Source organism: Sus scrofa, chromosome 15, assembly GCF_054392235.1.
Source record: "Sus scrofa isolate SSC_HxYL_T2T_F1_AM1 chromosome 15, Sscrofa_HxYL_maternal_Yorkshire_Landrace_v2.0, whole genome shotgun sequence".
Taxonomy (NCBI): domain Eukaryota; kingdom Metazoa; phylum Chordata; class Mammalia; order Artiodactyla; family Suidae; genus Sus; species Sus scrofa.
Genome location: NC_139397.1, coordinates 68,762,163 through 68,781,267, shown reverse-complemented (window position 1 = coordinate 68,781,267; position 19,105 = coordinate 68,762,163). Strand labels below are relative to the sequence as shown.

General features: G+C 40.6%; 1 protein-coding gene and 1 long non-coding RNA gene across 4 annotated transcripts in view; both read right to left on the bottom strand.

Moving 5' to 3' along the window:
* Positions 1–19,105, bottom strand: part of GTF2E2 (general transcription factor IIE subunit 2) — an 81,272-nt gene that overhangs the window by 641 nt on the left and 61,526 nt on the right. For all 3 annotated transcript variants that reach the window (XR_014828794.1, XM_084998136.1, NM_001244861.1), the window contains 1 exon segment: positions 1,118–1,233. Coding sequence is in view for 2 of the 3 variants with exons in the window: in XM_084998136.1 (XP_084854262.1) it covers positions 1,118–1,233 (116 nt within the window). In the remaining variant the exon portion in view is untranslated.
* On the bottom strand, positions 11,714–16,705 carry LOC146395890 (uncharacterized). The gene is made up of 2 exons (XR_014829952.1): positions 16,161–16,705; positions 11,714–15,577 (listed from the first exon to the last, which is right to left on the bottom strand). It is a non-coding gene; the product is annotated as an uncharacterized LOC146395890 (long non-coding RNA).

The following is a 19,105-nucleotide window of genomic DNA, read 5'->3' as shown; positions in this document are numbered from 1 at the left end:
TTCACACACACCAATCCATAGCACACTCCCCAACTGTCAACTGCTGCTTTCTGCGACAGTGAAGAGCCTACCTCCACCTTGAAAAAATTGGACTGGGATGAAAGTGAGCAGAACTATTCTAGACACTAAGAACATAAGAAAAGAAGCAGTAAAGCTCTTTGTTTTTCATTTCTATTAGCAGGTTTAAAAATCTATCCACCATTACCAATAAGAAAAGAAGAAGATCTGAAACAAATACAGTAAAATATAGAGATAGGACAACACTGGGAAGTGGAAAGTGGATGGACACAGGAAGATTTGTTAAGTATTATTCTCTTTTAATTCTCTTTACTGTATACTTGAAATATTAATATCACACAATAAAAAAATCAACAAACTAAGCAATGAAAGAAAACCATGAAGTGCTGCATCGCACTGATTCACTGAGATCACGAGCAATAAATTTTCCCTTTTAAGGAGTCCTAAAAATTCACTGAATGAAACACACACAGAGTCACAAAGAAGGCAAGCTACAAGGCACGACAGTGGGCAAGGGAACAAGGGAGAGTTGCAGAGCTGCCAGTGTCCAGGGTGGTGGTGAAATACACCTCCACCTGGGCTGGAGAAGTCAGTTAGCTGGTACATTTGATTACAAATCTCTCCAGTGAGCAGGATTTGGAGCTATAAAGACAATAGTATCTGGTTCCTAAGGGACCTGCGAGTCAACAAAGACAATTCAGTGTGATCAGGGCTAAGGCAAAGCCAGGCACCAGTCCATGGGGCTCCGGGAGCAAGTGGGAGGGGGCAGGATGAAGGTCATAAAGAAGAGGGTGATGAGCAGGCCCCTGCTAGAAACTGGGAAGACAGCATGCCGGCACTGGAAGTCCATTGGCTGGAGCTTTAGAGCAATCCCTGCCAGGACGGGCTTAGGGCGGGGCTCTCACACACCTGGGGAACAGCACCTGAGGGCCATCCACCCATACACCAGACATGATCTGAATGCTTCTGAGCAAGGTCATGGCATTAAGGACACAGAAAACTCTGGAAGGGAGACCTACCTACCTGCTCTTCAGATAGCCGCACAGGAAGCAAGCTAACAGTTCAAAGAGGAGGCCATTTTCTGCTAGAGAGTACATACCACTTTCTTTGGTCCGGATTCCTGCATGGAAGAAATACCCTGTCGCTTCAGATACTCTTCAATTTTCTCCTCATCCATTGAATCCACGGTGACACTCCTCCACAGTTTCTGAAACTCTGTGCCAACAAGGTAGTCATTATTTTACAAGAGATGTTTACAAGCTCAGCATCTCAGTGACTGAAGTCAAGCTTCAGTATTATCTCCTCTGGTCTAAATCAGCCCATCTGAGATTTCATTATAAAAACAAAGGAAGTAAGACAAGAACAGTCAAATGCTGGACGCTGAGTAGCAGAAGGGCCTGGGAACTGGAACTGTATCCTTACAGATGAGACCAGCACTGTTCTATTTTTAGAGTCTATAAACGATGGGCCATGTGATTGAGGCCTCCCAGCTTTCCTGGGAAGAAAGGCAGTTGACAATTGTCCTTTTATTCTAGAAATCAGTTTTCTCCATTTAAACAGTTCAAATTCCTGCTCATCTCCTGTAAGCTCAGTATACCTGCCCCCTGTCCTCTCCCATGGGTGAAAAGAAACACACAGGGAGATGAGGAACCAAAGTTTTTAACGAGAGTGAGGAATTATACCAGTTTATTTGCAAAAGAACTTTCTGAAATCAAACTGGGAATGGGTGACTAAGAGGTCGTAAAAGTGGGGGCTGGGGGGATACTTAGACAGTAACACTGTCTCACCACCCCTGGAAAACAAAGGAGAAAGGCCTTCTGTCCAGCCTGAATCTTGTTCTCAGTGACTCCTACCCCCTCTGGCACATCACGGTTTTTGCAACCAAAAGAGATCACAATGCTCAGAATCAACTCATTTGCATCTTAAATTCTGTCCTTAAAACAGCCTCAAAGAAGAACCAGGTTTTACTTCTTAGCATCTACTTTCTGACACACAAAAAACTGTCTTGTCATACTCTGGATGGCAAAAAAGAAAAGCTCCCTGAGTGCCCTGGGGTCACACGAAGGCCAAGAACACCCCTACCCCTCTGACACAGACCTAATCAAGGTACTGCCCCCTCCTTTCATTCCAAGGCCATTAACTTTCACATACGCAACCCACAGTCCATTCACAAGCTGTAAATAAAGTTGGCAACACAATACTGTGCTGGACCAGACTCTCTCCTTTCCTATTTCAAAACATAACACAGGAAGTAAATAATGCCCTAACAGCTGGGACTCTGATGATACTCAGGAAATCCGTTCTCTATCATACACTGAAAAGCCTTCTGCTGATAATGACCAATGCAGAAACAACAATCTACTACAAAGAATTCAACCTGGGCACGAAGTCATTTCAATCCAAAACATCTTTAGGACAGAGTTCCCATCGTGGCTTGGTAGTTAATGAATTCGACTAGGAACCATGAAGTTTCGGGTTCGATCCCTGGCCTTGCTCAGTGGGTTAGGCATCCGGCGTTGCCGTGAGCTGTGGTGTAGGTTGCAGACGTGGCTTGGATCCCACATTGCTGTGGCTCTGGCGAAGGCCGATGGCTACAGCTCTGATTCGACCCCTAGCCTGGGAACCTCCATATGCCGTGGGAGTGGCCATATACAGCAAACAACAACAACAAACCTCTAAATAAAAGAAAAATTTTTTAATTTCTATAAATACATTAGGAGCTCTTTCTTTCATCTGCATTAAGTTAACTGATGACATTTATTGGCCTGCACATCTTTCTCAACCTCTTGAACAGCTATAAGTACCTCAAGAGTGGAAATTCTGTTTCATAAAAGTTTACCACTAGAGTTGGCACTGAACCTAGTACACTCTCAGCAATTTGACCACTCAACTATGAAATGCCACTGTCTGGGCAACACAGAGTATATTTTCTTTTTACGTGTTTTAAGCTTTTATTCTGAAATAATTTTACATTAAAAGTTGCAAATTTAGTATAAAGAATTCCTGTACACTCTTGGCCCAACTTCTAATGTGAACACTGCATATTATCTTAGTAAAATAAGTGAAACTAATACAAGCCTATTAACTAATCTACAGACCTTATTCAAATGTCACCAGTTTTAGTACCAGCATCTTTGCCCTGGTCCAGGGCCCCACCAGGATCCCACCGTGTTTAGCTGCTGTGTCTCCTTGGTCCAGGATCTAAGTGTGCCTGGTCTCCTTGACCCTCGGGACCATGACACTGCTCAAGAGTTATTTTATACAATGGCCCTCAATGTGGGGCTTTCTGATATTGCCTTATGATTAAACTGAGGCAGTACATTTTGGGCAAGAACATCAGAGAAACGACATTGTACCCTTCTTGGGGCCTAAATCATGGGTCCATGATGTAACAACGGTCCCTTATTACTGGGAATGGTAGCCAGATAACTGGTTATGGTCTGTCAGATTTCTCTACCATGAAACTATTACTTTTGCCTTGTAAGCACCCCATGGGGCAATCCACTGAGACTATGCAAACATCCTGTGTCTCAGCATACGTTGGCTCACTGACTTTAGCATCCATTGACAGCTCTTGCCTACAACTGTTACCTGTGGGTTTGCTAATGCCATATTATTTCCACTGTTCCTTTTATAGACATGGACTAGAATTCTACTGAAGGGAAGACTGTTCTTATTCCAATCCACTTACCCAATTGTTTACAGGACTTAGTATGGATTCATGGGCACTTACTTCATGAACTATAACCCATGACTATCATTATTTACTTTTTGTTCATTTGACTGGCTTTGGTCATTGAGTCCCCTCAAATTGTTTCTGTGACTTTTTGACTTGCTTATCTTTTTCGCTTTGCGGGAGGTGGTGAGCACTCTTACTTTCTGGTACCAAAACATATTCCAAGCTCATCTTGCATTTCCCCAAATTTGGAATCAACCCTTCACCAAGGAGTCCTAACTCCTTTTATTAGAAGACGATATTTAGAAACCAAATTCTAGACATCCTATTTTCTTCTACTAGCAATCACTTTTTTTTTTGAAAAGAGCAAATGATTAGAAAGCATCGAATTTAAAAACAGATAATTCATGTTAGCAGATTATCACTAAATATCATGAAAGTCAGACATGCTATAAATTATAAGAGTAGGGAGTTCCCTTCGTGGTTCAATGGTTAATGAACCCAACTAGGAACCACGATGATGCGGGTTCCATTCCTGGTGTTGCCGTGACCCGTGTTATAGGTCACAAACGTAGCTCAGGTCCCGCATTGCTGTGGCTGTGGTATAGGCTGGAGGCTAGAGCTCTGATTCGACTCCTAGCCTGAGACCTCCACATGCCAAAGGTACAGCCCTAAAAAGACAAAAAAAAAAAAAAAAAAGAGGAGTTTCCACTGTGGCGCAATGAGATCAGTGGCGTCTCTGCAGGGCCAGGACATGGGTTCGACCCCTGACCCGGTACAGTGGGTTAAAGAATCTGGGGTTGCCAAAGCTGTGGCCTAAGTCGCAACTGCAGCTTGGATCTGATCCCTGGGCTAGGAACTCCACATGCCAAGGGGCAGCAAAAAAAAGAAAACAAAGAAGACAAAACAGACTCTCAGATAACCACACACCACACCTTCCCGCAGTTTTCTTTTCTTATTAGGGTGCCTCCTTCTTCCTTCACAAGCGTTATTATCCATTTTGCACTTCCAGAAATATGAACATTTCTAAATTTACCTCATTCCCTAAAAGTAGTGATCCTAAATTTTAGACCCTACCAAAATAATTTCCTTCATGTGACAAGACAGAAAAATAGCCCCCCTAAAGCTGAGTAGGTCTTCACCCCCATAACCTATCAAGACAGTAACATATACGGCAAAAAGAACTTTGAGGATGTGATTAAAAATCTTGAGATGATAAGATTATCCTGAACTACCTGAAAGGGCCCAATGTAATCACAAGGGCGTTTATCAGGGGAAGAGACGGGCAGGAGAGTCAGAGCCTAAGGAGATGTGAGCAAAGAAGCAAACATCACAATGATGCAAGGCCATGAGCCAGAAAAGAAGCCTTGAAAAGGTGGAAAAGGCAAGGAAACTAATTCTCCCTGAGAGCCCCCAGAAAGAATGCACACCTGCAACCCATTTTTTAAGACCTCTAGCCTCCAAAAAGGGAACCCTCCGAAACTGTTGGTGAGAATGCAAATTGGTATAAGCACCATGGAAAACAGTATGGAGGTTCCTCAGAAAACTAAATATAGAGCTACCATATGATCCAGCAATTCCACTCTTGGGTATATACAGACAAAACTAATTCAAAAAGATACACACACCCCTTTGTTCATTGAAGCACTATTCACAATAGCCAAGACACAGAAACAACTTAAATGTCCATCAACAGAAGAATGGATTAAGAAGATGCAGTGTGTGTGTACGTCTATATCTATAGGTATACACACACACATACGCATACATACATATAGTGGAATACTACTCAGCCATAAAAAGAATGAAATAATGCCATCTGCAGCAACATGGATAAAACCACGGATTATCACACTAAGCGAAATAAGTCAGAAAGAGAAAGACAAATACCATAAGATATCACTTACATGTGGAATCTAAAATATGGTACAAATGAACCTATCTACAGAAGAGAAACAGTCTCAGAGACACAGAGCAGATTTGTGGTTGCCAAGGGGGATTGGGGAGGGAGTGCGATGGACTGGGAATTTGGGGTTAGTAGATGCAAACTATTACATTTAAAAAGGATAGACAATAAGGTCCTGCTGTGTAGCACAGGGAACTATATCCAATCTCCTGGGATAGACCATGATGGAAAATAATACATATAAAAAAAGAAAGTACATATATGTATGACTGAGTTATTCTGCTGTACACCAGAAATTGGCACAACATTGTAAGTCAAATCAACTATACTTTATGATGAGACTGATGTGCTACCTACTACACTAATGAGGCACCTAAATCAATCACACATTAAAAAATAAATAAATAAAGACTTGGAGTTCTCATTGTGGTCAGAGGAAACGAATCTGACTAGCATCAATGAGGATGCAGGCTCGATTCCTAGCCTTACTCAGTGGGTTAAGGATCTCATGTTGCTGTAGGTGTGGTGTAGGCCAGCGGCTACAACTTCTATTCGACCCCTAGCCTGGGAACCTCCATATGCTGCCAGTGCAGCCCTAAAAAGACAAAAACAAAACAAAACAAAAAAGACTCCTGCCCTCCAGAACAAAAAGTAAACTGATAACTTTGCCTTGTTTTAAGCCACTAAGTCTGTGATAATCTGTTTTAACAGCAAAAGGAAACTAACACACATAGCTTTAGATTTTTCTTCTAAAAAGTATACTTTAAGAAGCTAGAATTATACAGACATCTGACACTTCCTTCTCATTCCAAGAAATATTTGGTGAGGATTCTGTCACAAGAACAGTGGTACACGTTGGATATCTGTAGAGAACAGGCATGGTTTGCCCAAATCTGCGTGGCAGTGCAACCAGGTAGACAACCCTGCCCAGAGCTGACGGTGGCTGGGAAGGATGAAAAGCCACTGGTGGTGTTTGCTTTCTTAGTGATCCTGCTGAAATGCAACACTAAGCAATGGCACTTTTTACAAGGGATAAAGTAACACCTGTACACAAGGTAGGGAAAAGAAACCCTGGGATAACTGTGAAAACTGCTTTACAGCAGGAGAAACACCATCCTCAACAGGAAATATACTCCTAAAGAACTACTTTTTTAAAAATTTATTTTACTTTAAGGTATAATTTATACAGAGTAAAATCCACACATTTTGGTGTATAGTTCCTAAAGTCCTAACAAATGTCTAATATGTAAACACCATCACAGTAACAGTAAAGCAATTCTAGAACTGGAAGAAACAGTCCTCTGCTCCTCTCTCACCCTCAGCCCCAGCAACCACTGATCTGGTAATCTGTTTCTATAGTTTTATTTCCCAAGAATATCATAAACATATATAAATGGAGTAATACTATATGTAGCCTTTTGAATATGGCTTCTTTTAATAAGCATGATACATCTGAGATTTATCCACGTTACTAGGCATCTCAGAACTTTGTTCTTTTTCACTGCAAAGTTGTATTCCATTGTAAGGATGTACCACACTTGGGGACAATGAAGGGACAGTTAAAGGACACTCGAGTTGTTTCCAGTTTTGTACACTTATGAATAAAGTTGATATGCACATGGATTTTGAGCGATTTTAGGTAAAAACCTAAGAGTGGGATGACTGGGTCATACAGTTTACATATTACAATGTAGTAATAAATATTTAACTTTTCAAAGAATGACAATGTACCCACAATTCAAAATAATCAAATATTTAAATATAAGAGCAAAAATGGTAACTCTTCAAAGAAAATACAAGAGTAAACCTTTGTGTTGTTGGATTAGGCAATGGTTTCTTAGATAAGACACTGAAAACAAGCAACAAAAGACAAATTTTACTTCATCAAAATTAAAAATGTTTATATCTCAAAGGACATTATCAAGAGAGAGAGAAAAGGCAAGTCAAACAACAGAGAAAATTATTCACAAAGCATAAATCTTTTATCCAAAATAAAGAACACTTGGAATTCCCATGTGGTACAGTGGAAACGAATCTGACTAGTAACCATGAGGTTTCGGGTTCAATTCCCAGCCTCGCTCAGTGGGTTAAGGATCCGGTGTTGTTGCCGTGAGCTATGGTGTAGGTTGCAGACTTAGCTTGGATTTGGCGTTGCTGTAGCTGTGGTATAGGCCAGGAGCTGTAGCTCTGATTTGACCCCTAGCCTGGGAACCTCCATATACTGTGGGTGCAGCCCTAAAAAAAATAAATAAATAAAAAAGATAAAAAAATAAAAAATAAAAAAAAATAAAAATAAAGAACTCTCTAAAATTCTATAATGAAAAAAAATTTTTTTTAAATGGACATTTCTCCAAAGACAGCATATAAATGACCATTAAAGACAGGAAAAGATACTCATCATTAGGGAGATGCAAATCAAAACCACAGTAAGATACCATTTCACACTCAGCAGAACAGCTAAAATCAGTCATGGCAAGAAGGTGGAGGAACCGGAACTTTCATATGTTGCTGGTGGGTATGTCAAATGATACAGCCACTTTACAAAAAAATAATATGGCAATTGCTCAAAAAGTTAAATCATTAGAATTAGCACATTATGCAGCAATTCTACTCCTAGGTACATACTTAGCAGAAATGAAAACTTAAGTCCACACAAAACCTGTACATAAATGTTCACAGTAGCATTATTTACACTAGCAAAAAAGCAGAAACAACCCAAACATCCATCAACTGATGAATGAATAAATAAAATGCAGCATATCCACAATGTTCTTTTTTAATATAAGGATTTAATGCTCTATTTCCTAAATAGCATTGGTGTAGCCACATACCATGAATTTTGATATGCTGTGCTTTCACTTTCATTTAATTCAAAGTACTTTTTAAACTTCCCTTATGATTTCCTTCTTGAGTTATTTAAAAGTATCATTTAATTTCCAAGGATTTTGGAGAGTTTCCAAATATATCTGTGATTTCTAGTCTAATTTCATTATGACCCAAGCGCATCCTTTGTATCTTTCAATGTTTTTAAATTCATTAAGGTTTTGTGGCCTAGAATATCATCTCTGTCTTGGTGAATAATACAAGTGCAATGGAAAACACATGGACTCTGTGATTGGATAGCCTTTCTTTCTTTTTTTTTCTTCTTTTTAGGGCCACACCTGAGATATATGTAAGTTACCAGGCTAGGGCCTCTACACCACAGCAACACCGGCTCTGAGCCACATCTGCGATCTATGACTCAGCTTGCAGCGACACCGGATCCTTAACCCACTAAGAGAGGCCAGGGATCAAACCTACATCCTCCTGGAAACTATGTTGGGTTCTTAATCTGCTGAGCCACAAATGGAACTTCTGTTGGGTATCTTGTGCTATTCATCCATTTATTTTTTGGCCACACTCATAGCACATGAAAGTTCCTGGACCAGGAATAGAACCCACAACACAGGAACAACCCACATCACAGCAGTGACAACACCAGATCCTTAACTCACTGAGCCGCCAGGGAACTCCCTGGGTCATCCAGTTTTACTCCAGTTTGGTCAGGTTGATGGACAGTGTTAGGACTTTTATATCCTTACTAATTTCCCATCTATTTGTTCAATCAATCACTGAGAGAGGAATGCTATGAACTTCAACCTTTTCTTTTTTTGGCTCCATCCATGGAATTTGGAAGTTCCCAAGCCAGGGTGTGAATCTGAGCCCCAGCTGTAACCTACACTGCAGCCACAGCAACATCAAATCCTTAGCCCACTGTGCCACAGTGAGAATTCCAGGAACTTCAACATTATTGTGAGTTTGTATACTTCTCCTTTCAGTTATATCTATGTTTAACTCAACTATCTTATACCTCTATTGTTAGCTATGTACATATTTAAGACATGTCTATTTGGACAACTGACCCTTTGTCATTATGTAATGTTTCTCTTTTTTTGTTAATTTTCTCTGCTGTGAAGTCTACTCTGATACTAACACTCACTTTGATTAGTGTTTGCATGACATATCATTTTATATCTTTTTACCTTTTTTTGGGGGGGGGGGTCTTTTTAGGGCTGCCTGAGGGATATGGAGGTTCCCAGGCTAAGGGTCAAATTGAATCGGCAGCTGCCAGGCTACACCACAGCCACAGCAACGCTGGATCCAAGCCACGTCTGTGACCTATGCCACAGCTCAGGGCAACACCAGATCCTTAACCCACTGAGCAGGGCCAGGGATCAAAGACGTGTCCTCATGGACACTAGTCGGGTTTGTTAGCACTGAGCCACACCCTTACAGAGTGAATTTCTTACAGACAGTGTACAGTAGTGTCTTGCTTTTGTATCCGTTGTGAAAACATCTTAATTGCTACATTTGGACAATTTTCATCTGTTTCAATTAGTATGTTTAGATGATTTTACAGTGAAAAGTATGTTAGACGATTTTGTATGTTTAGAGAGATGAAAGTCTTAGTATATTTCAATGATTTACATTAACATAATTATTAATTAATATAGTTGGAATAAAATCTACCATCTTTGTATTTGTTTCATCTATTCCTTTTTACCTTCTGTTTCTTTGTCCATTTGGATCAACTATATTTTCATTATTCTATTTTCTCTTTATTGTCTTATATTATACTTTATTGAGATACATGAAAGTGACTATAACTATTAGTTTTAGGTGTGTAACAAAATGATTTGAATACAATTCAACAGGAAAAAAGCCAACAACCCAATGGGAAAATGGGCAAAAGACCTGAATAGACATTTTCCCAAGGAAGATGTACAGATGGCCAACAAGTACACGAAAAAATGCTCCACATCCCCGATTATTAGAGGAAAGCAAATCAAAACGACCACGAGATACCACCTCACACCAGTCAAAATGGCCATCATTAATAAGTCCACAAATAACAAGTGCTGGAGCGGGTGTGGAAAGAAGGGAACCCTCCTGCACTGTTGGTGGGAATGTAAGCTGGTACAACCACTATGGAGAAGAACAGTATGGAGGTACCTTCGAAATCTATACATAGAACTACCATATGACCCAAGAGTCCCACTCTTGAGCATATATCCAGACAAAACTTTCCTTGAAAAAGACACATGCACCTGCATGTTCACTGCATCACTATTCACAACAGCCAAGACATGGAAACAACCCAAATGTCTATTGACAGATGACTGGACTAGGAAGATGTGGCATATATACACAAGGGAATACTACTCAGCCATAAAAAAAGAACAAAATAACGCCATTTGCAGCAACATGGATGGAACTAGAGACTCTCATACTGAGTGAAGAAAGTGAGAAAGAGAAAGACAAATAGCATGTGATATCACCTGTAGCTGGAATCTAATACACGGCACAAATGAACCTTTCCACAGAAAAGAAAATCATGGACTTGGAGACTAGACTTGTGGTTGCCAAGGGGGAGAGGGAGGGAGTGAGGTAGATGGGGAGCTTGGGGTTAATAGATGCAAACTATTGCCTTTGGAATGGATCTCATTAGCAATGAGATCCTATGTAGCGCTGGGAACTATGTCTAGCCACTTATGATGGAGCACGATAATGTGAGAAAAAAGAATGTGTACATGTATGGGTAACTGGTCACCATGCTATATGGTAGAAAATTGTCAGAACACTGTAAACCAGTGTTTAATGGAAAAAAAATAAAAATCATTATATAAAAAAAATGATATGTGTATAGAACCTTTAAGAGCTACTCTCTGGAGAGCTTCCAAATGTACAATTTAACACTGTGAACAATACTTTTTTTTCCAAAGGTTTTAGTGGTTGTCTGAGGGTCTACAAATCTTTAACCAGAACCTACCTTCAAGTAAATTATACCATTTCACATGTAAAAATGTTAGAACAATAAAAATGTTAGAACAATATACTCCCTCCTGACTTCTGAGCTACTGTCATAAACTTTACTTTTACATATGCTCTCAACACAAATTAATTTCTAATATTTTTGCTTTATAGTCAGCTATCTTGCAGAATGATTAAAAGAATTTTGCTCTTTTTTTTTTTTTTGGTCATGCTTATGGCATGAGGAAGTGCCCAGACGAGGGATGAACATGAGCCACAGCAGTGACAATGCTGAATCCTTAACTGCAAGGCCACCAGCAAACTTTTTTATTATTTTTAAAATTTTAATTAGAAAAACATGAATCTTTCATTTACTGTCATTTACTCCATTTACAGCACACTTACTTACTTGTACAGAACCAAGTTTCTGTCTAGTACTACACATCCCTTCTGCCTGAAGAACTTGTTTTTACTATTTCTGGTAATGCAGGCCGCTGACAAATTCTCTGTTTCTGTGATATCGAGAGAAAATTCTTCTGAGAATTTCTCCTTCATTTTTTAAAGACTACTTTCACTGGGTACAGAATTCTGGGTAGAAAACTTTTTCCCCCTTCTAGCGTTTTAAGCATGTCACTACACTGTGTTTTGGTTTGCACATGTTCACATCAGAAGTCTGCTATAATCCTTTTTTCCTGTATAATAAACTCTTTGCTCTGACTACTTCAGTATTTTTTTCTTCATCTTCAGTTTTCAGCAGTTTGAATGATATGTTTAGGTATTTTTCTGACGTCTGGGGAATTGCCTTGCCTCTTGTTCTCTGAGCTTCTTGGATTTTTGTTTTGGTGTCTACCACTAATTCTGGAAAATACTTGGCCATTAGTTCTTCTGGCCCATGCTCTTTCTCTTCTCCTGAGATTTTAATTATACACTCAGACTATTTGATATTATCTCGCAGCTAATGGACACTCTATTGTATTTTTTCACATTTTTCTCTTTGCATTTATTTCAACATAGATAATTTGTGCTGGCCTACCGTCAAGTTTCCAAAAGGTTTCCTTGGTTTATAGACACTGACTGATGAGCTTATAAAGGTACTCTTTGTTACTATGCTTTTCATTTCTAGAATTTTCATTTGATTTTCTTATAAAGTCTATCTCTCTGCTAAACTGTCCTGCCTGATAATACATGTTGTCTGCCTCTGCTACTAGAGGGCTTAACATATTAATCAGTTATTTTAAATGCCATGTCTGATAGTTCCAACATCTATGTCCTAAAAGTTTGGTTCTGTTAATTCCCTTGTCTTCAAAGTGCGCTGTTTTTCTTTGCTTCTTTTTATGCCTAATTTTTTGAAGCCAAGACATCCTCAGTAGGACAGCTGAGGCTGAGGTAAATGGTCTTTGTGCCTGGATATGGGCATGCCTTTCCTTCTGCTAGGCCTTCAGTGTGTGGAGGGAGAAGCATTCTATTGTTGGAAGGTAAGCCTGGTTTGGAATTTGTTGCTGCTACGGTTACTCATAAGACATCACAGGGTCTAAATTCTTCTACCATACCTTGTGTTTAGGGTAGAGGCCAGAGGGGTTTTTTTGTGCTATCTTAACCTGTGGTTTAGGGCTTCCCTTTAATGTTGCACCTCGAATGGTCTGTCAGCCTCCATACTCTTGGAACTCTCACAGAATTCCACATGTGTCAGCCTGGTATGAGGAGAGGAGTTCTCTGATATTCCAATTACACCTTGGGCTTAGACAAGCAGTGTGTTCCATGTCACCTGGGGGTGGCCTACTTGGTATTGCTGCCCCACCAGCTCTGCCAAAGTTCTGGGTCCAGCATATGGTCCCACCCCTTCTGCAGGGGTAGAGGGCTTGTCTTTCTCTTCCCATGACAGTTTAACATTTTTTTCTCTCAGGAGACAGGAAGGGAGGAGGAGACAGCCTCATGCCGTTCCTGAAGCATTGACTGCTCCCCTCCTCCAGACCTGCCCAGCAAGGCCAGCACCCCCATCCCAGCTTCTGTTTTGTAAGCATCCAGGGAAACCTGTAGAGAAGAGCCTGTGACTGGTGTGAATTCCCATGTGTCTGCAGCCCCCAGGATGTCTACAGTCTCTTGTTGGCCCATGCTAAGCCTTTAGGAATTCCTAAACATTGTAACTGAATTCTTCTGAGCAGTATCATGTTCTCTGTCCCAGGTAGACAAGTGTTTGCATTCCACCTTTTCTTGGAGGTGTCTGCCTTTCCTTTGATTTCAAGTTAGGTGGCTATCCTGCAACTTCAGCTCTCTGATGGAGTCAAGAAAACTCTAAATTTCCAGCTGTCCAGGGTTTATTGTTGTTGTTTTAAGAGTGGGAATGCTTTCCCCAGCTCTCCCCATTCTAAGTGAAAGCTAGAAGTCCCCAACTATTTACTTTCTAGCCGAACTTTAAGAACAACGAGATGAACATGACAAGCTCAGTTTACAACAAGTATGAGAGAAACCAGCTTCAGATCAAAATAAAAACAACTAGGAGTCCCCAGTGTGGCACAGGGGTTAAAAATCCGAATACTGAGGCTCCGGTCACTGCAGAGGTGCAGGTTCAATCCCCGGCCCAGTACAGTGGGTTAAAGGATCTGGTGTTGTCGCAGCTGTCTCTCAGATTCCATATACCGTGCCTGGGAACTTCCATATACCATGGGTGCAGCCATAAAACAATAAACAAAAGAAACAAACATCTAATTCCAAGAAAGCACACAAAACTGTTTTAAAATGTATACCACAACCAGAACATGTCAAATTAACCACAGCTGATGAAAGAATTATGTCATACATAAAAGAATAGTTCTGATGTTTTAAACACTTGTTCGATTCTACCAATATGTAAAAATTATGTTCACTTATTTAGAACAAGTAATACATGATATAACTGTGTAACTTCTCTTTGTATAACAGAAAAGTAAGGAGAAAAAAAAATACATATAGTAAAACCACCATTCACTCAGTGATAAATATCACTCAGTTCACTTTTAACCAAGCCTCTATGTTACCAGCATTGCAAAATTTCAGTTCCTGTAAGATTCAAACTACTCTCACTTTGTACCTTATATGCTGAGCTTATGTACGTCAGGCCACTTATGACACAATGACAGAGGCTGTAAGATAGCAAAGGCCTGGAAAGCCAATCTGTATGTTAATGTACCACCAAAAAGGATATCCACCACTATGAATTTTCATGGCACAATAAAATTGAAAGTACACTGAAACAAAATTTAACTACTTCCTTTTGCTAAAAGAAATATAACTTGAAGTCAGAAATAGACAAATACCATATGATATCACATATCTAGAATCTAATATATGGCACAAATGAACATTTCCACATAAAAGAAACTCACAGACTTGGAGAACAGACTTGTGGTTGCCAAGGGGGAGGGAGTGGGATGGACTGGGAAGTCTGGGGTTAATAGATGCCAACTATTGCAATTGGAGTAGATGAGCAATGAGATCCTACTATATAGCACAGAGAACTATATCTAGTCACTTGTGATGGAAAATGATGGATTATAATGTGAGGAAAAAAAAATATATGTATGATTGGGTCACTTTACAGTAGAAATTGACAGAACACTGTAAATCAATCATAATGTAAAAAATAAAAATCATATATATAAAAAAAAACCCATAAAAAATTTTTTTTAAAAATCACTTGAGCTGTATTCAGAGGAAAATACCTGAATAAAAACTCTTCAATGACTATTTCAATAAAGCATTTCTTCTTTAATCCTTGGCTCTCCTTAGCTCAATGCTGTTCAAGTATTTAAATAATACATCTACTATGTAAATGTATTACAGCTGCATAAATACTTAAGATGAACACTGGAAGGCAGTGCCTAATTTTAGAGGCAGGATCTCACAGGATCCCAAATTTAATTAATTTTTCATGTATGGAGGGACAGAAAACGCTCAGCTGACACAGGTACAAAGAGAAATAAACTGGTTTGGATTTCATAAAATCACTGCAAGAAAATACAAATTAAAATCAAGATAATTTTTATTTTTTGTGAGGCTGGCAAAGTCAACTAAAAACATCTAATACTGGTGAGGGTAAAGAAATGGATACCTTCACATATTCCTTTTTTTTTTTTTTTCTTTTTAGGGCCACACCCATGGCATATGGAAGTTCCCAGGCTAAGGGTTGAATCAGAGCTGTAGCTGCTGTCCTACACCACAGCCACAGCAATGCCAGATCCAAGCTGTCTCTGTGACCCACAACACAGCTCACAGCAACACCGGATCCTTAACCCACTGAGTAAGGCCAGGGATTCAACCCGTGTCCTCATGGATACTAGTTGGATTCCACTGCGCCACAACAGGAACTCCCCCTTATCATACTCTGCTGTGAAGGAGTAAAGTGGCCCAAACAAAATGATGTAAACTTTATGACGGATGTTAGGCATGATACTGAAAATTTTTCAAATATGCCTTTTTAAAAATATTTTTATTTTATGGCCACGCCCACGGCATATGGAAGTTTTCAGGCCAGAGACTAAAATCTGAGCCACACCTGCGGCAATGTTGGATCCTTTAACCCACTGCACCAGACCAGGGATTGAACCCACACCTCCGCAGCAACCTGAGCCACTGCAGTTGGATTCAAATATGCCTTATCTTTTTTGTCTTTTTGCCTTTTCTAGGGCCGCTCCTAAGGCATACGGAGGTTCCCAGGCTAGGGGTCAAATCGGAACTGTAGCCACCGGCCTACCCCAAAGCCACAGCAAGGCCGATCTGAGCCGCATCTGCCACCCACACCACAGCTCAGGGCAATGCCAGATCCTTAACCCACTGAGCAAGGCCAGGGATCGAACCTGTGACCTCATGGTTCCTAGTCGGATTCGTTAACTACTGAGCCACGATGGGAACTCCAAATATGCCTTATCTTTTGACCCACCAACTATATTTAAGAAAACTACAATAAGGAGATAATCAGGCAACTGTATATGTATTTATGTGCAAGGATTGGACATCACTTATAATAATAGCACATAGCAAAAAATAAAACAAAACTAAATTTCTCTCTGTGGAGCATCAGAAAAAGTGTTTTAAAGTATGTCCATATCTGGAATAACATTAATATACTTATTAAAGAAGAATGACCTGAAACAGCACTAGAGCACCAAAGGGAGTAGCTACTGGGAGGACTCCTGATTCTCAAGATAAAGTTGAAGTCATCTAAGCTTCCAGGCAGAAAAGAGCAAGTTACTGGCAATGGGGGGAAAGTAAGATTGTCATCAGCCTTCTTACTGGGAACACCACCTAACATTATTTAACTGTAAAAGATGAGTGCCCCCAAATGTCAAACTGACTCTGCTTCTCCACTATCTAACCAACTACAGATCCAGTGGGTCAAAAGCCAGATAGCTAAGCAAAGCATACCTATGAGTAAGATTAACACATCTAGTATTCTGGTACTAGTTCATATTTTTAATGCTACTAATAATAGCTAAACCTACTGTTACTATTAGTCTTACTATGTGCCAGGCTCTACGTTCTTACTATGTTCCAAGCTCTAAGCACATTTTTTTATTTATATAGTCTTTTTAGGACCGCACCCACGGCATATGGAGGTTCCCAGGCTAGGGGTCGAATAGGAGTTACAGCTGCCAGCCTACACCACAGCCACAGCAACAGGGGATCTGAGCCGCATCTGCGACCTACACCACAGTTCATGGCAACGCCAGATCCCTGACCCACTGAGTGAGACCAGGTATCAAACCCTCATCCTCATGGATACTAGTCAGATTCATTTCCACTGCACCACAAGAGGAACTCTTTCTGCACTTTTATTTTATATGAACCTCATGAGAACCACTGAAGTAAACACCATTATTCCTATTTTATAAACAAAGAAACACAGAAAGGGGTCATATGCATCTTTCCTAAGCTAGTAAGGAGTGATCCTACAGGTTGACCACTCAGACCATCCTCTTGCCACTGCATTTAAACTGCCCCTAAATGAATAAGATCCTGATTTAAGGAAATAATCACCTTTGTGAAACACAACACATACCTAGGTCCAACTACCCTACGTTCACTAATCTATATAATTTTTCAAAGTACTACACAAGACTCTCTGCTTAGTTGTGCTAATCACATTTCTGTATATTTGCTTCTATTACACACAGAAGCATGACTGAAAGCTTGTTTGTTCACTCAAGAGTTCCTCTCTATGGCTAAGACTGCCACCTAGTGGGCTAAAACAAAAATCCTCATCTGCATAATTGAGCCAACATTTTGGGGAGCAAGATACAAAAAAAGAGGGAGCTCCTCCTGTTGTGGCTCAGTGGTAATGAACCCGACTAGTAACCATGAAGATGCAGGTTCTCTCCCTGGCCTCATTCAGTGGGTTAAGGATCTGGCATTGCTGTGGCCATGGTGTAGGTTGTAGACACAGCTCTGATCCTGCGTTGCTGTGGCTGTGGCATAGGCCAGCATCTATAGCTTCAATTCAAACCCTAGCCCGGGAACTTTCATATGCCACACATGAGGCCCTAAAAAGCAAAAATGAAAATAAAAATAAATATGAAAAAAAGAGACAGATGGACAGTGAGAAAGACAAATGTTGGGAGTTCCCGTTGTGGCACAGCGCTTAACAAATCCGCCTAGGAACCATGAGGGTGCGGGTTCGACCTCTGGCCTCACTCAGGGGGTTAAGGATCTGGCGTTGCCGTGAGCTGTGGTGTAAGTCACAGACTTGACTCAGATCTGGTGTTGCTGTGGCTCTGGCATAGGCCGGCAGCTGTAGCTCCAAATGAACCCCTAGCCTGGGAACCTCCATATGCCGCAGGTTCGGCCCTAGAAAAGACAGTCAAAAAAAACAAAAAAGACAAATGTTAAGATATGTATCAATTTACAATAGATCGCTGGAAACACATGATTTACCTCATTAACAAAAAAACTTTTTTTTTTCTTTTCAGGGTTGCACTTTTGGCATATGGAATTTCTCAGACTAGGGGTAGAGACAGAGGTGCAGCTGCAGGCCTACGCCACAGCAACATCAGATAGGAAATGCATCTGCAACCTACACTGCATAGCTCACATGAACACCGGATCCTTAACACATGAGTGAGGCCAAGGATAGAAACCACATCCTCGCAGACACTATATGTCAACTTTTTTTTTTTTTTTTTTCTCTTTTTAGGGCCATGCCCACAGCATATGGAGGTTCCCAGGCTAGGGGGTCCAATCGGAGCTGTTGCTGCCAGCCTACACCACAGCCACAGCAACGACAGATCTAAACCGCATTTGAGACCTCCACCACAGCTCACATCAACGCCGGATCCTTAACCCACTGAGCAAGGCCAGGGATTGAACCCACAACCCTGTGGTTCCTAGTCAGATTCGTTTCTGCTGTGCCACGATGGGAACTCCTTTGTCAACTTCTTTACCCACTGAGTCACAACAGGAACACTCCGTTTTTTAAATTAAGTGATTCACACAATACCAACACTTTCTTCTAAAAGAACAATGTCCTACCTCTGAGGTTCCCATGGGTGGCTGTGACCCCACCCCCCAGGGTCTCTGCAGCACTGTATGAACACCACAATGACATACTGTATGACATGTGTCATTTGTGTACCCATGTCGTTCCTCCCTCAGTTTGGGCGCAGGGACAGAAACTTTACTCACTTTGCTATCACTTATATCACTGAATGTGCCTAATAAAAGAATGCATGAAAAGAAGCTTGAAG